Source organism: Bufo gargarizans, chromosome 5 (assembly GCF_014858855.1).
Source record: "Bufo gargarizans isolate SCDJY-AF-19 chromosome 5, ASM1485885v1, whole genome shotgun sequence".
Lineage (NCBI taxonomy): Eukaryota > Metazoa > Chordata > Amphibia > Anura > Bufonidae > Bufo > Bufo gargarizans.
This window is the reverse complement of record NC_058084.1, coordinates 458353782-458377558: the sequence shown is the minus strand read 5'-3', so window position 1 is coordinate 458377558 and position 23777 is coordinate 458353782. Positions and strand designations below refer to the sequence as shown.

Below are 23777 nucleotides of genomic sequence, written 5' to 3'. Positions count from 1 at the left end.
AAGGGACTCAGTCCAACTTATCTCATTGACAAAGCTGCGCAGGCGCTTCTGCAACCCCCCCCCCCCTTGAGCTGCACCAAGATTTGCATTCTGGATCCAGCTGACAATCTGGGTTCAGGTTGGTATCCCCAGAAATCATTTCTAAGGATGAGATTCATATAAAGATGTAGCAGAGCTGACTACGTGAATATGGAATCATAGCTAATGAAATAGTGTCAAGCAATGCGATGGCCATAGTGAAGCTTCTGCCACCGCCAGACTGGATGTCACCCCCTCTTCAAAGGTGATTACACAAAGGATTCTTGGACAAAAATGAAGAATTAAAGTCAATGTTCGCTTTCCGGTGAAATGCGCTAAAGACGAGGTGGAAATTCCAAAACGGAGAACGGAATTAGACTAATGGGTTGATTTTCTCTTATTCTAAAACCTTCATTTGCAAATTTGTATAAAGCCTCCTTTTCTACGCTAGGGTTCATTTAATGAGCTGCATGTTCGGAGGAGAATGCAAGATTACATCCAGCAAGGCAATTATCCCTATTGTATGAACGGGCAGACTAATCAGGGCAGCCGGAACACAGAAAACATCTCCTACACAGTGCCCAGAATGCAGATGTAGCAGTGCTCAGTTTGTCATTTGGCACAGTTCATGATGCTTCATGCTCATCTGGCAATACGAAACAGTATCTACCTTCCGAAAGTGAAGAATACCTAATCTTCTATATTCTATGCAAAAAAAGATGGAAAAGAAAATATGAATGGTCTAAAATGCGTCAGTAAAGCCACAACCCACTAGACCAATGTGATTCCAACCATTCCAGTTGCCCATGGTCACTGCTGCCCCGCTCACCACTGTGGGCTCACATGCCACACTACTCACCATGCTGCTGCCGAGTACTCCAGCCTCTGACCCCTTTAGCGCTTCCGATTCCTTCCCCAGCCAATGGCAAGTGATCCCTGGGTATTTAAAGGGGTTGTCCCATCTCATACTTGGGGAGGGGGGCATATCACTAGGATATGCCCCCATTGTCTGACTTCTGGGACCTGCACCAATCCTTAGAACGGAGCCCACAAAGTGGAGGAGAGCGCACCGCGCCTGCGCAGCCATTCTCCATTCTTTTCTACGGGAGTGTCAAAAATAGCCGAGCAGCGCGTTTGACTATTTTTGGAGTCCCATTGAAATGAATGGTAAGTTCACCGCGCAAGCTTGCTCACTGCTTCATCCACTTGCATGGGGCTGACGGAAATAGCTGAGCCAGTACCGGCTATTTTCGTCAGTAGTGAATGGAGCCGTGCATGCGTGGTCTGCTGTCCTTCTCTTTGCGGACTCTGTTTTAGAGACAGGTGCAGGTTTCAGAGGAGGGACCTGCACCTATAGGACTTTGGGGCATATCCTAGCGATATGCCCCCAATTTATGAGATGACACAACCCCTGTAAGGTGCCTGAGCTTTAAGGTTCCTGGTGACCAACACAGGTGTTGAAGTCGACTACTCCTGTGATTCTGCTGCGTTTTGCTTGCGTTCATCCTCAATTTGTCCCTGTTTGTGCTCTAGCTCTGTAGGCTCCAGCACTTCAAGTTATAGTTAAGTTTACCCTGTCCACCTGCCCTGTTTGTGTTTCTGTTAAGTACCTAGCCTGCCTGCCATGGCTGTCTTTTCACTGCTGCCCTTCCTGCCTGTTTGCCCGTTGTCTTTAGTCATCTACATCACCAGTCCAGACCTAGTAAACTGAATTTAAGCCTGGACTTTCTGAAAAACGATTAAGTCCATAATGGTCTGAAACGCGTCAACCAAAGTAGAGAAACATCACTAGACTGCTGTGTTTTCAACCCGTCCCATTCGTATTCAAACTGCACAGAAGTGAGATGACATCTTGAACTTTCCAGAAAAGTTTTATCCAATAGCTATCAGTAAAGACCAGAATGGTCTGAAATGCGTCAGAAAGAGAAACATCACTTGACTGATCATTTTCAGAACATTGCAGTCCTTACACTGCATAGAGGAGGTAAGCTGACAAAAGCTGAACTATTATCCCATAGCTATGTGAAAGGGCTCATTCAGACCGCCGTATGCTGTCCGCAAAAATGCGGATCAGTTTTTTTGCAGGCAGTTCAGCATGTCCGCAAAAAAACTGATTGCATTCCGTTTTTTTGCTGATCCATAGACTATAATAGGGCCATCTCCTGATTTTCACTGACAAGTATAGGGCATGTTTCATTTTTTTTGCTGAGCCGTGCAATGGAAGAAAAGGGCCCCATAGAACTGAATGGGACAGCATCTAATCCGCAAAAAAAACTGATCCGCATTTTTGCGGACAGCATACGGCAGTCTAAATGAGCCCTAACAAACAGAATGGTCAGAAACGCGTCAGTAAATTGAGAATCACCACCAGCTGATGCATTTGAGACCATCCCAGTCTTTACTAGATATGGGATTATACTTTTCAAAATATTCAAGCTTGGTCAGCTCACTGCTATCCAGTGGAATGGCATGAAACATGTCAGTATACTGGTGCCTCTCTTTGACTGACATGATACTTTGATGGTTTTTGGATAGAATAAAGAAGATACTGTAACTTCTGGAGTCAGTTGTGGTGGTTTGTTTCCAAGTCATTTTGGCAGCTGACCAATCCTAGGACTCATATCTGGTCCAAGTCTTGGTCTTGTGAAGATAACTTTCCATATGGTTCTCTGGTCTCAGAGCATCAGCCATGGCTTCTACAAGGACATACTATTATTGTAGACTGAGGGACCCTCATGGTTATGTGTGGAGGCTTAGATTCTACATAGATATATCTGGCCAATTTCTAATTTTAGGCAAACATGGCTGCATCAAGCAGTTTTTAAAGGTACTGTCTCATCAGGACACCCACCTGTCTCCGATCTAATAAAGGGAACCTGTCACCGGGATTTTGTGTATAGAGCTGAGGACATGGGCTGCTAGATGGCCGCTAGCACATCCGCAATACCCAGTCCCCATAGCTCTGTGTGCTTTTATTGTGTAAAAGAAACGATTTGATACATATGCAAATTACCCTGAGATGAGTCCTGTCCCTGACTAATCTCACGTACAGGACTCATCTCAGGTTAATTTGCATATGTATCAAATTGTTTCTTTTACACAATTAAAGCACACAGAGCTATGGGGACTGGGTATTGCGGATGTGCTAGTGGCCATCTAGCAACCCATGTCCTCAGCTCTATGGCCAAAATCCTGGTGACAGGTTCCCTTTAAGGTATATGGAAGCCATGAAGGGGGTGCCCGGTTCAGAACCCTCTTCTATTAGACCAATATCTATCCATCTATCTCATATCTATCTATCTATCTATCTATCTATCTATTTATCTCATATCTATCTGTTATCTATCTATCTATCTATCTATCTATGTCATATCTGTCTATCTGTATAGATATAGATAAATAGATAAATATGATATGCACACCTAGATAGATACACAGACAGACAAAAAACAGACAGACAGACAAAAACTAGACAGACAGATAAATAGATAGATAGATATGAGATAGACAGACAGATCAGTAACCCCTATATCAGCATCCAGTATACGGTAATACTTATCTGCAGCATTACACATAAGACCGCACATAGGAGCCATCGGGGGCCTCCCATTCAGGTCTGCTCGGTCACCGCCAGCAGCTTGTTGCAGCCCCAGTCAGCATGGTATTTGTGATTTCAATGGAATTATCCGGATGATTTCCCAATGAGAGTTTACAATAAATGCTGTATTGCTGCAGTTTATAGAGTAGTAGAGAGATTCAGGGGAAGTTCCCAAGTGATTGTTCTGCCGGATGAAGCTTCAATCAAAGTTTGCATCTTACAGCCTAATGGCTTCATAGGGATCATCAGCGCCGCATACATCTCCCTCTCACCATTTAATTGACATTAATAGGCAGATGCACTAAGCAAGTCTTGCCAAGAGGAAAAAACATAAAACGACAAATGTTACTGCATACAACTGAGAGAGAGAAGTCACCGCCATACAGCAAGCGGTGCCAAAGAGGAAATATTCTATCTATCTATCCATCTATTATCTATCTATTATCTGTCTATCTATCTCATATCTATCTATTGGTCTGTCTATTGCTTGTATGCCATATCTATGGTACCTATGTCTTGCATATTTATCTATCTGGAGAGGACTTATCTGTAGGTCCATAACATGAGGGAATCTGGATAGATGTGGGATTTACATAGATAGAACAGATAATGTGAGATACATTTCTATATCTGCAGTTTTATTTACAGAATCCATGTACAGAACATAGATCTATATCTAGATTTGCACATATTGATCTATTTATTTGGTCTAGAATATATAGATATAGATAGATAGATAGATAGATAGATAGATAGATAGATAGATAGATACTGTAGGTGGATATAGCGTCAGAGTATCATCCCATAGTGATCCCCAAAGCTCCATGATACAAAAAAATACTTTAGGAGCTGCCTTTGGAGACAATAAATTGTCACTATGGTTTATGTCTTTGAATCAAAACTTATTAGACTGTATTGATGACATGAGGGTTGGGTCCTGAGAATAATTCCTCTGGTGGGCCCCAGAAACCCCAGTCCGACCCTGGGTGAATAGATAGATCGATATGAGAAATATATTGATAGACAGATATATATATAAATAGTTCGATATCTATCTCACAAGTATCCTTGCTGTCATTCCATTCAAAGGCTTTTAATAATTCTGTATACTTCTGCACGGTCAGGATGGTCATGGACAAAAAAAAGACTCTACCCTTTTTTCCATGGCCAGTGTCTATGCAGCTTATAATGATATATGGCCAACATTCATACATGTAGAGATAAGGCAGCACATATCACATAGATGTCAGCGGAGCTAAACCTACTGGTCAAATCAGGGATGGACCACTGTGTATCTATATACTGATATACTGAACTTCTGGAACTGAGGGTTGTGGGGTGAGCTGTGAAACCTGATGAACCAAGAGAGCAGTCCTGTCTCTGCAGTCTGTACACAACTGTTTATTAACTATATACTGACTTATTATTATTATTTATTATTAAAGCGCCATTCATTCCATAGCGCTGTACATATGATAAGCGGTATACATACATAATACAGACAATTGCACTAATCATAAACAAGATGAGTTACATACTGGTACAGAAGGAGAGAGGGCCCTGCCGTGAGGGCCTACAATCTACATGGTATGGGAGAAGGACCCAGTAGGTGCGGGTGAAGCTGGTCATGGCGGTATAGAGGCAGCAGGGTCACTGGTTGTAGGCTTGTCTGAAGAGGTGGGTTTCAGGTTTATTTGTTATTTGTTTCCATTGTAGGTGAGAGTCTGATATGTTGGGGTAGCGAGTTCCAGAGTATGGGGGATGCACGGGAGAAATCTTGGAGTCGATTGTGGGAAGAGGTGATAAGAGGAGAGGAGAGAAGGAGGTCTTGTGAGGATCGGAGCGTGCGTGTGGGAGTGTATCGGGAAAGTGGCTCAGAGATGTAGGGAGGGGACAGGTTATGGACGGCCTTGTATGTATTTGTTAGTACTTTGAAGTGAATTTGCTGGGCAATAAGGAGCCAGTGAAGGGATCGGCAGAGGGGAGAGGCAGAGGAGTAATAGGGCGAGAGGTGGATTAGTCGGGCAGCAGAGTTGAGGATAGATTGGAGGGGTGCGAGAGTGTTAGATGGAAGGCCACAGAGGAGGATGTTGCAGTAGTCTAGGCGGGAGATGATGAGGGCATGTACAAGCATTTTTGCAGATTCAAAGTTAAGGAAAGCGCGGATGCGGGAGATGTTTTTGAGTTGACTTATGCAGAAGAGGCATCTGTGTACTGCTCCAAATGTGTGGGAGGAAATAAAGTAATAATACCCCTGTAGGAGCTTTCTCCTCTTCACAGACATGTAAACACAATGCAGCTGGTGGGCTGAATGCTATTCTGTGATTAAGATTTTGCTGGGACTTCCCGCTGGGAGAAGGAGAGAAGGAGCTGCTTTATCTAGATGATATTACAGAGATATTGTACTTACACAATTGATTTTGATATCATATCTTGCAAAAAAAACAAAAAAAAACTGGTAAGATACAAAGATAAACCTGATTATAGTTCTGAGATGGATGGGTGTTTTTTTCAGGGTTTTTTGGAGGGTAGTTGTGTCTACTACCTCTGTAAATCTTCACAGCAATCAGGCATTGGCTGTAACATTGGCACATGCAACATTTATACAATGAGAACAAAGCCTAGCCAGAGAAAACTGCAATGTCAGATCTTCCCGTCCCTTCAGCTGTAGAATTATATTTCATTGGCGGAGCATTAATATTTAAAGCACAATTTGGCCGCGCATAGTCGCCGAGAAGCCAAAATGTACAAATAATCAAAATGTATTTTCCTACTTTACCAACTGCACTGCCAGATAATAGAAGTGAAGGGAATGGACAGTAATTTTCATCTATGGAATTATAACAAGAATTCCTTCCCGTACAGAACGTTCTTCAGTCTCGCAGTGAGAAGAAGAAATCCAATCTAGATAAAAGATGTCAAGAAATTCAGCTGAAAATTTCCATACATTACAGTGACCCTCTAGGAAACAGGAGAAAATGCCAATTTTACTGAAGTAGGGCACTCACCTCACCACCAAAGTAAGACCTGCTCCCCCGTATTCTGGAGATCAATGGTGTTCTGCATACTGACAACTCCTTCACCATGGCTGCCTGCCCTGGTCCTGAAAAAAACATTGTCCTGACTTGCTGTCATGGTTAGGAGCAATAAACCTTTAACTACCCTGTCCCACTGCCTCTACTTAATAGTATGATCCACCCTAAGTAGCGGCCTTCAACTGGTCGATGGTCCCTTCCTAAAAAAGTGCAAGGGCCTAGATGGAAAGAGTAAAGAGGGAAAAAGTTTATAAACTAGTGACAGATCGGCAAGACTGTGTTGACACTAGGAGGACCAGAAAACCAGGCAAACTAGGAGGAGATGGTACCTAATCTAGTTTGGTATCTATCAATCAGAAACCAATACCAAAGTCAAAAGCAGGGGATCTGACAGGATACAATCAGAAACCCAAAACCAGAGTGAATACCAAGCCAGAGCAGCCTCTGATTGGCCAGCACTCTAGCACAGGGAGCGCCCAGCCGGTTACACTGACAACTTGATGCTGGCGGTGCTGTCTGCAGGTACAGGGTTGATCAACCCGCTGTGATAAAACCCAAAGTTCTTAAAATAGAAGGGACCAGGCAGGCATAATATTGGTGGTGGTGTTCACAGAATTTCCAAGCTTTTCCCACAGGGTAATTTGAAGGCTTTTTCTTGAAGGAATGAGTCCTCCTTATAAAGAGTTTGTCCATTTTTTATTATCTTCTTTTTAATGTGCCAAGAAACTCAGTAGCGAGTGTTCCATTTCCCTGCAGCAATTTCATGACTCCCTTGGATATTATTTAGCTGTCTATTAAATGTATGAATGTGCTGAGTCCTCCAGTGAAAGATGTTTTTTGTAGGTTTTCTCTACTTTCAAAATATTCGAAAGTTAGGGGGTTTACCTCAATTAACAGAGTTCTTTTATAAAAGGCAACCTTTTTATATGGTAGCCAGTAGCGAATCAGCTAATGGCCATGTATCTGAGTCTCAACACCTACAAAAAAAACTGCTGAATTTGTTGTAGGAAGCTATGCCCAGCCAGACATCTCCCCTCTGATGGCTTGAGTCCATCAGAAAAGAAGCCTTTTGTACACAGCCTCTCTCTATTTTTGCTCATACAGGGGTGTTACAGGCAGGGGAACCCCTCTCTGATATCCATATAACAAAACACAACCCTCTGAACTCAAAATTCTGGTTTGGTTCCCTAAACTAGACAACTTCATTATTGATCCATGGTTGGACAGGATAAAGACTAAAGGCCATAATGGAGAAAACCTTTAATTGTATACATTGCTATTAACTTTGTCTTCCCCTTTGGGAAATCCTACAATGCGCCTCGTTAACCTGGATTTGACTTAGTATCAATGTACTGTGGTCAGCAGGTAGCTTTTACATTAATAAGGAAGAATTCAGACAAAAATTCTTTAAACCAAAGTCATTTATGTGACCTTCTTGATTAAATCAGAATGAATCCTGTGATGGCTACAGGTAAAGATGTTGCTCTGAAACAATATTGTCTAAAAAATACAACAAGCCTTAAGAGTTCTTAAGAAATAGGTTGCCAGGGAGATGAAGAGGATAACAAGACTCACTTCGAAGATGGGTGACATCAACAAGACCATAATAGCAGAAAAAGAGACTCTTGGAATAATGACTTGAGATGTCGCCCCTGCTTTTATTACTTTTATCTGCATTTGAGAGGTAGAGATTGGGAGTTGGGGCCTAAAGGCAATCATACACCTTCAATTGCTCTTGGTCAATCACAGATTTGACTGACAGATATTCTTCCCAACACCCTAATAATGGCGCATTCTTGGTTCAGCCAAGTGCACCCGTGTTCCCATGATGGAAAATGCCATATTTCAAAGTCAGCTGTGCTATTAGAGCTCACTAACTCTACTATGTTACATGATCACACCCAGTTCAGTAGCTGAACAGTCCTTAACTCTGTCAAAACTGATCTCTAGTGGCTATTCAAGGACCCCTACCCCTCTGCTACGTGCCTTGTTATATAATTCCTTGTGGACTATCCTGGATTGCCATGACTTTGCTTGTCTTATTGTACTACATGAATTCTACCAGCCCCGAACTTATCTGCTTGGATTATTGTAATGCATGAATTATGCCAACAATAACCTTATCTGCTAGGATTGTCGTATTGTATAAACTCTTCCAGCCCTGAACTTATCTGCTTGGATTACTGCATTGCATGAACTATGCCAGCCCTGAACTTTTGCTTAATCAACTACATATTCTGTCTCCTGACTTTGATTTTTGGCCTTTTTTTCTAGTAATGCCACTACAGGAGAAATCAAGCATAAAATTGTGTATTCTGAAATCGATGTGCTGTCCAGTAATGCATAGGTGTGCCAAGTTCTCCAGAGTAAGGTTAGTTTCACACTAGTGCTAAACTGTTCCGACACACTGTTCTAGTAGAGGAACAGCCTGCCAGAATTCATCACATCTGGCATAGCTGAAAATTGATGGGGCACTACCAGGTCCCAATGACTATACAGAGACCCAGTGGGTTTCTGGCCTGTTTCCGGCATTAGTGCTGAGATTCTATGCACTAATGCTGGAAACAGGCTGATACCCCCCCTTCCCCCCTTTCTCCCCTTTCCCCCCTTTCTCCCCTTTCCCCCTTTCCCTGGGTCTGATTATAGTCAATGGGCCCTGGCCGGGAAAGGTAGTATCCAGCTATGCCGGATACAATGAACTCCAGCAAACTGTTCCTCTACCAGAACAGCCTGCCTGAACAGTTTAGTGCTAGTGCTAGCCTTAGAGACACAATTGATGAAGATTCTTAATGATGGCTTATAAACTAGACAACTCCTTATGTAGACTTAACTTATGCAATATCCATTTTTACTACCCAATGGGTTGTAATGTTGCAATGTTACACCCCTTTTTCCCCGCACATCACTACTACTACTCACTACTAATCATCACCCCTCAAAGCTTCTTCCACTGAGGAAAATTTCTGGTATAATAGTAATTTTGATTATTCCTTCTTTTTTGCAGATCACAGGAGAAGATTAAGCTGTCACAGTTTGTTTTTCGTTGAATTACTGTTGCACACGAGGAAGTTTCCCTCCCAGATGATGAGGGTTACAATATTTTGTAAAATCTACGACAGACAAACTTTTAGGGCCTCATGCTCTTATCAATATAAGACTGGTAGTACAGACTTATATAGCATTATATTAACCTTGGGCTGACAGTTATAACTATAGGATCCCATGTGTTTTCTCATAGAAATAACAACCATCAGACACTACGGTACAAAGGCTTGGTATTTAAATTGTTGAAGAGCCAAAGGGCAATTTCCAATGTATTTATATTTTGTAGGAATACTGTAGACAAAAATGATATACTGTGTTATAACTAGTGCAGGACCAGGGGGGACTGAGCATGGCCCTAGCTTCAAGGACTAGCAAAGAGGGAGTCCTTGTGCCATGCCCCATGCCCTACACTAGACAGGACACAGTGTATCAGTTTTGCCTAGAGAGTTCCATAACTTAAACAGTTGGGAGAGGGGTCATTACTGACTGTGTAATAGAGCTTATTAGAAATGTCCATATTATTTTTAAGAATTTATGTCCATCCCTTCATAATTGGTATAACTGATGTAGTTCTAGTAATCTCTGAACCCACCGGACCCTTGTATTGAGCTTAGGGAATCCTATCATTTTGGGACTAGTTCAATGAGATGTCAATTCTTCATGATTGATGTAATGTTATGAACATACAGTTCTACATCTACACAGTAGATGTAGATGAATGTGCTGAAACCAAGTTTCTCCTAGTCGTGGTTGGGAAAATACAGTATTAGCCACAGTGTCATAATTATTGTAATATGAATTACAGGGGTTTTCCAAGATTAGAATATCAATGGTCTATCCTAAAGATCGGTCATCAATATCTGCTTGGTGGGGGTCCAACTTCCGGCACCACCATTGATTAGCCCATTGATTAGCCACTTGAAGAGGCTGTGGTGCTTCTCACAACATACCTAGCACAGCGCCGTACATTGTATAGTGGCTGTGCTTGGTATTGCAGCCCAAGGCCCATTCATGGGACTGAGCTGCACATATCCAATGTCATGGATGAATGTGATGTCGCTGGCCTAGCAGGAGGCTGCATCACACTCTTCAAACAGCTGACTGGCAGCGGTTGCCAGAGTCGGACCACCACTGAGCTGATATCGATGACCTATCCAGAGGATAGGTCATTAATATTGTACTCCTGGAAAACCCCTTTAAATATATAAGAAATAAAATGAGAAAAAATACAATAGAATTAGCTCACTCAGTTTGTGCTGAATCATACCTGTTCCGTGGCCAGACACCTCCCGAAGATACAATATTCAGCATGTATACATTGGAAATAGTTCAGCCAGAACTCCATGTTTACAATATAAAAAATATTTTATATAAATAATTTATTTCAATTCATATACAAAAATAGATACTGGCTGCATGTTTAAAGCACATAGTGTAAAGTGGGCTTGAAACGCGTTGTTGGTGACTACCTTTGACTATTTTTGTATATGAATTACATTAAATAAATAGTGTTTTTATATTGGGACCATGGATTGCTGGATAAAATGTTTCCAATATTATGATGAAGCTGGAATGAACCTTATAAAATTTCCACTGTGACTTAAATTATAGTATTATCCATGCGCCACCCTATAACTGGTATTATTCCCAATCTATGCATAGAGATATCCACGTAAAGAGATAGAAATTGGTCCTAAAATCCAAATAATACATACAATTCATACATACAATAATAAAAGAAGTACTCGGTTCCTAGACCCCAATCTCCATGACCAGAGGCCAATGTGCTGTGGGCAGTTATCGCCCCACAGGGCATACAGCGATGCAGAAGTATAATGACCACACACGGCAAAACGTTCCAAACATTGCCACCAACAGAGCTGAAGAGGGTCTAGCCGGACAACCACTTCATCTCACTACTTCCATGTCCAAAAATTTGATGACCCCTTCCATCTGTCCTGTACACAGCAATAATGAGGTCTCTGGGGGTTGAAAAATTGCATCTAAAATGTTTGTAATTTCTTTGTGTTCCACATAATTCAGTCCAGATTATATTTACCAGCCATGAAATAATAAAAGAGACCCCTTTAAGGCTGGGTGTAATTGCACATCTCAAAAGCCACCACAAGAGGGCTGTAAAGTAGCTTTCTGCATATGCCCCTCCCCTTGATAAATCTTTTAGCCAATCCACATTCTTGGCTGTTTATAGATAGTGATGAGCGGGAGGTGCCATAATCGATTTCGCAATATTTCACGAATATTTGATTGAATATTCGTCTTATATTCGTCAAAATCGAATATTCGTCATTATTCTATTTATTGTGAATAATATGCGATTTAATTATTTGCGTATTGTGAGTTTAACTGTATAAGGCAATCTAGAAACAAATATAGCGCTATATTCCCTATATTCGTTAATTCTAGCAAGCCAATTAGAAAGTTGCCTATGGACAGCTCTAAGTTGGATTCGCAATGCGAGAATATTACTTTGCCTATTTTTTGCAATAATTAGAATAATGACTCAGTATACTATTTATTGTAAAAAATAGACAGTAATAATAAAGTAATATTCGTTATTTAGAATATTCGTCTTTTTTTTCCAATGTGTACTGTTATTCCACTTTGGCATACTCCTCCTCGACAAGCGTCCCCGTCACCATGGGAACGCCTGTGGGTTAGAATATACCATCGGATCTGAGTTTTCACGATCTCAGGGAAAACTCAGATCCGATGGTATTTTCTAACCCACAGGCGTTCCCATGGTGACGGGGATGCTTATCGGGGAGGAGTATGCGAACAACTGTACAGATAGGAAAAAAAAGGCGAATATTCTAAATAACTAATATATTCACTATATTGCTATATATTTGTTTTTTAGACTATTCGTAATTTTTTTTTCCATATGAAAACATGATTCCTTCCTGCTTAAGTTGCTTGTGGGCCAATGACTCATTGCCCCACAAGAAAGAAGCAGGGAGGAATCATGTTTTCAGATGTAAAAAAATGACGAATATTCGATATAGCGAATATATAGCACTATATTCAAAATATTCGCAAATTAGCGAAGTTGTGATATTCGAGATAAATATTCGCTATTCGAATATTCGCGCTCAACACTACTTATAGAAAGGCCCATCTTTTGGGTCCCGGATGAGAAACTTTTTGAGTGCTATTGCATTAGTTTTGATAGGATGCTATGCAGATGCCCTACTTTAAAGAGCGGCTAGACAAGTGTCATGTGCCTTGCTAAAGAAGCCATAAAATATAAACATAAAATGTGAATAAAATAAAAAAAAAAAATTTTCATCTTCGAGTGCTACACAAAGCTTTCTACCACATTCACCAAAGCGATGTTCTCATTAGTTCAAGAACATGAAACCTGACAAGCTGCGGCCCAGAGTCGTAAGTTAGGAATATAGCCTCACCGATCGCTATAGCCCTGATGTCACGCCATGTAATAAAGAGGAGCCAAAGGTTGACTGCAGAGCACAGTGCGCAATATCTGTAAATTATAGTCCACAAGTCATTAGGGCTTAGATTACAAAAAGTTCAATTTCATTTATAAATGGACCAGAAAAAGGGCAGAGGACAAGGAAGGAGGCTGAAAATGATGAGATACAAGGGGAAGGGATGTTGTAAAAACTGCAACCACAGATGTGAATGTATGTTCCATGATTGTGTATGGGACAGGGGTCTATGCATGCACTTTCAGAAATTCTCATTTAACCATAGATATTAGATTATGGCATGGACACCACCTTTAACTCAAGGATTTCTTTATCTACCACTAATGGTGAGAGATCAATGGCACTATAATGACTCTGACCCCTTACTTTTCTTCAGCAGATGCCCTGGAACATCTGCTGATGCTACAGTTACAGTACTATCTATAGGATCTATGTACCTTTCCAGTTCATATGGTCAATCTGATGGCACACGAGGACTACCAGGATGTAAGATTACCCTTAATATGTAATAAAAATACATACCATTTTACATGAATTAGAAGCCATAAACATTTCAGACAAATCTAGTTCATTTAATTGCTCCACATAGGAAGCCTAAACATTGAAGAAGGAATCTTAAAACAGGGAGTGCTTCTAATGCCCATCTTGTGGACCTTAGAGGCAGGAGATGTCTACATGTTCTCTCAGGTCAACACTTGGGCACCCCATTCTAAGAGAATGTATATTATCTGTGAGAGTAACCTCTATGTTTCAGAGGTCCATAGACCTTCCATATGGATCCATAAACATTTCAACACCTTGGACAGCAGACTTGGCATGTTCCCCTTTCAGCTCAATATAGCGGGGACTGTACATTGGATTAGTATTCTTTCAAAATGGTGAACCTTGGCTTCTATACAAACAACCTCCCCAGCTACCACCATGTTCTATGAGATCAACGCTTTCTCACTTATGATTTATTATGATGGAAGGTTAGGCTCAATAAGTATTGACGCTCCATTCCATGGATCCACAAACATTTAAGCACCATGGACAGTAGACGGGACAGGTTTCTACATCAGTTCCCTAAAGGACACTTGCATAAGAGAAGTCAGTGAAAACTGGTAGGGTACCCAGATTCTCATTTTGTGGACCCTAGCTCAGGAGAAATCTATAATATATATGTAGCCTTCATATACATAAACAATACATTCTTGGTCTGCCACTATACTCTCTTGAGATCAACACTTGAAGGCCACTTTGTACCTTAAGATCTAGTACAATGTATGGTTAACCTCAGTGAGTAATAGAGCTTCATAAACCTTGTATGGATCACTTTCTATAAAGATGATAGCACCTTGGCATCTGCATTTGGAGTAACAGTCGCTACAACTGGTGGAAACTTCATGTGGACACAGGACATGTATGAGACATGTAAGCACCTTGGACAACAGACAGGACTGGTTCCTCTACCAGCATCACATAGGGACCTGCATATGGTAGTTAGTGTAATAGCCAAGTGGTTGCCTTGTGGACACAACCCACAGGGAGTGGGTAACATCAATTTACCCTTCCAATCCATATGAATGAAGTAATATAGGTAAACAATCCCCATCTGCCACCATGCTCTCTGAGGGCAACACTTGGGGGCAACGTTCTAACTGAAGGTCTGTTATCATGTAAGACAGGGATCAGCAACCTTCTGCACTCCAGATGCTGTGAAACTGCAACTCCAGCATGCAAACATACTTGGCTGCTCTAAGTCCCAGAAATGAATGGAGCATTATTGAAGTTGTAGTTTCTGAACAGCTGAAGTGCAAGAGATGCTCCCTGATGTAAGATGCATGGATGCATGTGTAGATCAGTTTGTAGAGCATTTCAGTACCTTGGACAGCAGACTGCACAGATTCTTCTAACAGCTTCACATAGAAACCTGTGCATTGGAGCAGCAGCCTTTCAAAACTGGCTGCAGGATGTGGGGAGGCATCTATTGTATCTTTATACCCTTCTTATCCATATGGATGAGGGCATGTAAATAAACACTTCCCCATCTGCCTACAGGGCTCGTATTGTGTAAGCATTTCAGAACCTTGGACAATGGACAGCACTTATTCCTATCAGCTCCACACAGGGGGCCAAAACTTTAAAAAAGCAGTCACATAAAACTGGACAACTCCATCCATTTATGGATGAAAAATTACTCACGCAGCGTGCAGAATTTGCAAATTAACTTTCTAATTTGCATGAACAGGAACACAAAGTTAATGAATTGAATGCATGTTGACCTGCGGTGATACAAAGACCATTCTTCCTGGGTTAGCCTCAAAGAGTCCTGTGATGACCCTTTCATTTACAGAAGGACAAAGTTCATTGGCCTTAGTAAAACATGCATAGGGCTCGAGTGGGACATGTCGTCCTCCAGAGGGACTATTAGACAGTGACAAATGGCTTTATAGTCCAGATGCTCCGTGTCTTATTAGAGGACAATGCATTTTTATATGAATCTCAGTGTATACACATTAATAATAAAGATATATATGAAGAGAAGACTCATTTGTCAGGTTCAGTTATCAGATCCTTGGACTTGGACACAATGTCAAATATAATAACTCCACTATGCAAGAGGTCTAATGGGGGATTTATGCTGATGTGGGGGAGCTGAATGTGTTGTTAAGTCTTTTAAGGCTACGTGGTTAAGATATTATACCAGAGATAAGAAAATGTAGTAGATTTAGTTTTTGGTAGATGTTGTTGATGTACCTTGTGACAGATGCACCTTGTGATAGATGCCCCTTGTGGTAGATGTTGTAGATGTACTTTGTGGTAGATATTGTAGAAGTACCTTGTGGCAGATCTACCTTGTGATAAATGTTCCTTTTGGTAGTTGTAGATGTACCTTGTAGTAGATGTTGTAGATGAACCTTGTAATAGATGAACCTTGTCGTAGATGTTGTAAATCTACCTTGTAATAGATGTACCTTGTGGTAGATGTACCTTGTGGTAAATGTTCAGATGTACTTTGTAATAGATGTACCTTGTGGCAGATGTTGTAGATGTACTTTGTGGTAGATGTTGTAGATGTACCTTGTGGTAGATGTTATAGATGTACTATGTAGTAGATGTTGTAGATGTACCTTGTGGTAGATGTTATAGATCTACTATGTAGTAGATGTTGTAGATGTACCATGTGGTAGATGTACCTTGTGGTAGATGTTGTAGATGTACATTATAGTAGATGTTGTAGATGTACCTTGTAATAGATGTACCTTGTGGTAGATACTGCAGATGTACCTTTTAATAGATGTACCTTGTAATTGATGTACCTTGTGGCAGATGTTGTAGATGTACCTTGTGACAGATATTATAGATGTACCTTGAGGTAGATGTTGTATATGTACCTTGTGGTAGATTTACCTTGTGGTAGATGTTGTAGATGTACCATATAGTAAATGTTGTAGATGTACCTTGTGGTAGATGTTGTAGATGTACCTTATAGCAGATGTTGTAGATGTACCTTTTCATAGGTGTACCTTGTGGTAGATTTTGTAGATGTACCTTGTGGTAGATTTTGTAGATGTACCTTGTGGTAGATTTTGTAGATGTACCTTGTAGTAGATGTACCTTGTGGTAGGTGTTGCAGATGTACCTTTTAATAGATGTACCTTGTGTTAGATGTTGTAGATGTACCTTATAATAGATGTTATATATGTACCTTGTGATATATGTACCTTGTGGTAGATGTTGCAGATGTACATTGTGGTAGATGTTGTAGATGTACATTATAGTAGATGTTGTAGTTGTACCTTGTGGTAGATTTTGTAGGTGTACCTTGTGGTAGATGTACCTTGTAATAGATGTACCTTGTGGCAGATGCTGCAGATGTACCTTTTAATAGATGTACCTTGTGGCAGATGTTGTAGATGTACCTTGTGGTAGACGTTGTAGATGTACCTTGTGGTAGATGTTGTTGATGTACCTTGTGGTAGATGTTGTAGATGTACCTTGTGGTAGATGTTGTTGATGTACCTTGTGGTAGATGTTGTAGATGTACCTTAAAGAAGATGTTGTAGATGTACCTTTTCATAGGTGTACCTTGTGGTAGACTTTGTAGATTTTGTAGATTTTGTAGATGTACCTTGTAATGGATGTTGTAGATGTACCTTGTAATGGATGTTGTAGATGTACCTTGTGGTAGATTTTGTAGATGTACCTTGTAGTAGATGTACTTTGTGGTAGGTGTTGCAGATGTACATTATAGTAGATGTTGTAAATGTGCCTTGTGGTAGATTTTGTAGGTGTACCTTGTGGTAGATGTACCTTGTAATAAATGTACCTTGTGGTAGATGGTGCAGATGTACCTTTTAAAAGATGTACCTTGTAATTGATGTACCTTGTGGTAGATGTTGTAGATGTACCTTGTGGTAGATGTTGTAGATGTACCATATAGTAAATGTTGTAGATGTACCTTGTGGTAGATGTTGCAGATGTACCTTATAGTAGATGTTGTTGTTGTACCTTGTGGTAGATTTTGTAGCTGTACCTTGTAGTAGAGATGTACCTTGTGGTAGGTGCTGCAGATGAACCTTTTAATAGATGTACCTTGAGGTAGATTTTGTAGGCGCACCTTGTAATAGATGTTATAGATTTGCCTTGTGGTAGATGTTGTAGATGTACCTTATAATAGATGTTATAGATCTACCTTGTGGTATATGTACCTTGTGGTAGATGTTGTAGATGTACCTAGTGGTAGATGTTGTAGCTGTACCTTATAATAGATGTTATATATGTACCTTGTGGTAGATGTTGTAGATGTACCTAGTGGTAGATGTTGTAGCTGTACCTTATAATAGCTGTACCTTGTGGTAGGTGTTGCAGGCATACCTTGTAATATATGTACCTTGTGGTAAGATGTATCTTGTAAAATATGTTTTAGATGTACAGTATGGTGTGGTAGATGTTGTAGGTGTACCTTGTAGAAGATGCAGAAGATGTTTGAAAACCTAAATGGATTTGCCAGGAAGAACTCTAGCTCTAGGGTAAGACCCAATATAACAACTGTAATGGTGGACATATGTTACAATATATGTAGAGATAATCTGATAATATGACTGAGGTTGGGGATCCTGATTTGCAGACTGATAGCATGACCCAGATACAATACCGTTCAAATAATATTCCCAGTTACTATAGTCTAGACTGGAGAAAAGAAAGAGGTCACCATCCATCAGCAGGCAAAGGTCAATTGAATTTAGGAAGTGTGAATTGCTGACACTGTGTAAACAATGGCTGCTCTTGAGGGAAGAGGGGATGATTAGGTTTGGACTCAAAACTGGAGAAAGTACTGTAGCTGATAAGTGGGACAGCCATAGATTGATTTGCTGTAGAAATCCTTATGCTGGAACCGATACCCATTATTAATGTAATTAGCTTAAACCCACAATGTGCTTGGGAGGCCACCATTTATTGGGTGGATTTGCAATGGTAACCAGAAGACATTATTCATTTTTGTTTGATTTTGTTGGTGATTACTACGGATATCACACCAATGATGGAAAAACAAATCAACCATGTTGGATTTCAAGCTTGTGGGTAGGGATTAGGATGCAATACCAGTTGGTCAATTTATCAAGACCAAATGGGTATCTTTCCTACATTTGTATGATTTTATTGTTCCCTGTTATCAACCCTGGGGAGAGGCTGATTCATAAATGAGATCACTGCTCCCACTTTACGTCACAAATGTCTCCATTGTTAGGAACCTCCAGATAAATTCATGGGTGACTAAATTCAGCTGCTTCACTGGGTCCCGTCATTCTGACAGTGGACATTAGCCTATAAGCTGAAGACCCTCAGACACCAATCAACTGACTAGTCTGAATTAATATATACACTACAGTATATATAATAAATAGATACACATGAGCACACACCATATATAGCATTAAAATGTGAGGCAATTAACCTAGGATGTATAAAAGGCAGGGCACATGAAGAACATACCACAAGGCCTCAACAACCTCCTTAACCTGCTAGCCACCATCTACCAGATGTCCTCTTTACCATTCAGACTGGTGCCACCACTGTGCTAGCCTGCATGGAGCCTAAGGGTGCAATGCTATGATGTGGCTGCATGCACCAAGCCACGCCTATTCGGCCAATGGCCTCGTGAATACCGCAGATCTTGCACCATTGGATGCTACTGAGAGGTGTGGCTTGGCTGGGTATGGATTTAAGAAAGGACCCAGTAGGGTGGTATGGATATTTTTTAAGCTTATGGCCAACCACATCATGGGGTCATACTATTCATACCTTTGAGAGTTTGTCCAGGATTAGAAAAACATGGCTGCTTTCTTCTAAAAGGTGGCGTATGGCACTGGAAGTCAACCCTTTTGAGATCAACAGAACTCAGTTGTAGAACCAGAAGTGGCCCTGTTTTCAGAAGAAATCAGCCATGTTCTTCTAATCCTGGCAGACAACCTCTTTAAGAAAGTCCATCCCACAGTCATATGCATCCACCTATCCTATACCCTTCACCAAATATGACAGAAGATGGAAGGAGAAGGACAACCCCACCAATATTTTTATTACCCAGGGTCCTCCACCATCATGAAACCAGCTTGAAATCAACCAGTCAAGAGCACAGAAGAAAGTAATAAGGCAGAAGGGTCCCATTACCATCACGGGATGGAGAGGGGACATGTGCATCCTCTTAGCTCCCAGCCCTTAGGCACTAACCTATTGATTGGTGAAGATCCCACAAAGCCATGATTTATATACCACTATATAGCTCCATAAATGCACCATGCATGGCCTATACCAAGAGTGAATCCTGCGACCATTATTTTATGTACGAGCTTGTCCCAGTTGAACGGTTGTATAATTCCCAGATCCATTTCGTAATCACATTCGCATCAACCGGGTCTACGACTAGCACAAGCCCTTGAGGCAACGGCTGGGTTAAGACAAATCAAAGAATGAGTACCTTCCATTATGGTGATAAGCTGTGCTATCAGCGAGATGGAAAGCTAACCCAATTTACAGAGGCTTAGCAGTCTGTGTCACATATACTCTGTACTCCCAGCTCATCAAGGCAGCTTTGTGCATTGCAACAATACATGAGCGGAACGTACACAGTTAAACATGGCACTGACTTTCAAACACTCTTTAGAATCTCCAACACCGATGTAGCAGAGCTGTAATTGTGTTCAGGGTGTAGGCAGACCTATGGTGATAGTTGAGAGGTTCTGCTCTGCCATGGATGACAACCCCTGCCTTCTACTGCTACATATTTATAAATACAAACAATATATTTTGCAACAAAGTATCACATTTTTCAAAATTCCATTTGCAGTAGAATGCACCCTTTCATTACCTAATGCTTATTTTAAGGTCGTCAAGGCCAATATCCTAGACCTGTCCTTAAGTCCTGTCCCTCACATCTGGACCAGTCTGTTGCCTTAATAATCTCTATTATTTGTATTCAGCCCTTTATGCAAATTCTCCCATTGTATCCAAACAGCGCTAATTAAGCTTCTATTGAAACCAATGAAAACACATCCTCATCATTTCCCTCCTGAAGCCACATGGCACAAAGGATCACCCAGTGCCACCTTTGCCCTGGCATCTGTAGGGCAGAGAGTGGCTGCGCCCCTGGGTTAGGTTTATTACGCTATAATTTTTTTCCACTGACCAGAATATCTATGTAATTGCCCTCAAGACACCATGCCAAGGCAAGTATCCTATGTAATTATCATATACTATAACATAGTACACTCTCTAGTATTTACTGTACAATGACTGGGCATAGTTGGATATTTTGAGCCTGATCAGGGCAGTGCCACCCAAATTTATACATTGCATGCTACTCGAACCAATCAAGCCTACAATAATGGTCATTGGGAGACAACCCCAGGACCACTGTAAAACATCCCCCCCCCCCCCCCTCATACACACAATGCAGAGCTGAGGCAGGGGCCCACTGTGGTGCCTGTCACACTGCGAAATGATGTCCCGGAGAAGCCTCATTTTCTAAATGTATGTCATCGCTAAATGCAAACTTGTCACTGTGGTCACATAAGAAATCAGGCCAGCCGGAAAGTTTCTTTTTGCATCTCTGGAGACTGTCACTGACCCTGGGTATCCAGAACTGAGGGGGATACAAAGTGCAAATATATATATATACATCACATACAATAACCAGCAGTCCTGTCACCTTCACCCCAAAACCACTTAGTGCCCCCATGGACAATGCACATTAACTGTCACGTGGACCAGGCAAGTATAAGCTTATAAGACATATAGCACAGCAGACTGAGGATTTATAGATAGATAGATAGACAGATATATAATACATAAATGATAGATAGATGATAGATTAATAGATAGATAGATAGATAGATAGATAGATAGATAGATAGACAGACATAGGTATATATTAAAAAAATATTGACCTGGATAGATAGGTAGAGTAGACAGATTAGATAGAGAGATAGATAGACAGATACATAGATGAATAAATGCAGATAGATGTGTCAAGATAGATAGATATGAGATAGATAGATAGATAGATAGATAGATATATAGATGATAGATAGATAGATAGATAGATAGATAGATAGATATATAGATGATAGATAGATAGACAGATAGATAGATAGATAGATAGATAGATAGATAATAGATTCAACTGGTTAGGTAAATATACCTCAACAACATCTATTTCCATCAGATAATACAACTTCACCCATCATCCTCTATATAACCAGGGACAATCACACAATAAGATCATGGTCTCCAGCGGACTCACCTGTCTTCCACAGGTAGATACTTTTGCTGTCATGTTCGCCCTGTGAATCCGCTTCCCATAAAGCCAGGACCAGGAGAAGCCCAACCACTCCACAGCAGGACCTGGAGAAGGGTGAGGAGCATCTCCCTGGCAGACCCATTGCCTTCAGGAACAGGAGGATATGCGGTTGCAGCTCGAACACAATGGGGAAAGCTCCACTAGAGATGGTGTTTAGCCCTCAGTTGTCCTTTATTGTGTCAGCAGTGAGGAGCAGGGAGCTCTCCAGCTATTGTCCAGGCCAGTTGAGCAGGAGAAACCATTTAACACCAAGGAACAATAGAGGAGCATAGAGCTGGTGCTGCTGATGCTGTGTGTGTATTGTCAGGCTCTGCTACATCCTCCTTCTATTCACTGGCTAGTGGCAGTTTTCCATCAGCTAAAAGGGAGACAGCTGTCCGCAGGGGGCTCCAGCTGACTGAACAGGTTATCTTGGTCTGGGAGGTTGCAGGAATAAATTATACCAGCTGGAGAAAAGAGAGAAGAAAAAAAAGAAAAATTCTGAGAGAGGGTGGAAGGAAAAGCACGAGCCACCAAGCAACCTCAATTCCATATGACTGCAGGATCCCAGATGCCTCTCCACTAAAACAATGCTGTGAATGAAAGCACAAGCTGTAGGAGTAGAGCATCACTGGAGGCCGGGGATTAAGTCATTCCATGTCATTACAGAGATGGGCAAAGAAGGAAAGGCTTGTTGGCAACGTGACGGGAAGTTTTGGAATGCTAATATTGATACAAACAATAATAATAATGAAATAATAAGCATAAATACTAATAATAAAAATAATACAGTAACATAAGGAAACAAAAATACAAAGAGAATAATAGAAATATAACACATCAAAAAAACAATATTTATAATAGTAATGATAAAAATACTAAGAAAAGCAAAAGATGAGAAAAATAATAGCAATATAATGTCATAAAACAATAATGATAATAAAAATAAGGCAAAATAACAAAACAAAATCGTCAATACAGTATAAAAAAAATAAAAAAAATATAACAATAATAGTAAAATTAATATATTAACATAAAAATATAAATATATGTAAATTAATAATTTTAAAAAATAAGAAGAAAAACAATAAAAAGAATAATTTAAAAAATCACAGTGATTTTTCCCAAACCCTCTTTTTTTCTAGGTTTAGTGCTCTTTTTATATGCCCTTATTTGCAGCCATTTTCATTGATTTGGTGCATATTAAAAAAATAAGCTAATAATTACACTTGAAATAAGCTATGCAAACATATGTGTGTATACAGCTCCTATGCAGACCTATGTGTCTCCATGGTTACAGACTACAAATAGTCTGATTCTGCAGTCAGGTGTTACTCTCTTCTATCTGCCTCTTTGTCTAATGTGTGTAGGTTAAGATGACCAGGGGCAAAGGGAGCAATGTATCACAACTACAGGATCAAACTTGAGTTGTCACAGTAAAGGTCAAGCAGATAACATCAAGAAGCTGATGACATCACCAGAAACCAAGCATGCGTGGCATGCTCAAGTATCACTGCCCTCGCTTCAGTTCATTTTGATGTAAGACTCAAGTCATCTCATCTGTGGATCTAGTCTTCTGCTGGAACTTTGGGATCTCTTATATGTCAATGACTGAGACTATGGAGGATCCTTTGGTACTCTTGCATTGTCTTCTTCTTCCACCCATCAGAAACTACCTTGCCACAGCCTGTGAATCCTTCTGCTTCAAAGTTCATATCCCCATGCGGATGTCAGGTGTGAACAGGAAGGTCCTTAGCCTTAGTTCCTTGAGATATGGCAAATAGATTAGTATG

The 23777-nt window shown here is 40.7% G+C and overlaps 1 protein-coding gene across 4 annotated transcripts in view; it reads right to left on the bottom strand.

Annotated features, from left to right (window-relative positions):
* Positions 1–23777, bottom strand: part of THSD7A (thrombospondin type 1 domain containing 7A) — a 293377-nt gene that overhangs the window by 234521 nt on the left and 35079 nt on the right. For 3 of the 4 annotated variants that reach the window (XR_006389941.1, XM_044293068.1, XM_044293071.1), the window contains exon 1: positions 21949–22451. The exons of the other annotated variant lie outside the window; for it this stretch is intronic. Coding sequence is in view for 2 of the 3 variants with exons in the window: in XM_044293068.1 (XP_044149003.1) it covers positions 21949–22087 (139 nt within the window). In the remaining variant the exon portion in view is untranslated. Of the gene's footprint in view, positions 1–21948; positions 22452–23777 lie in introns of those variants that run through there. 4 annotated transcript variants of the gene reach the window in all.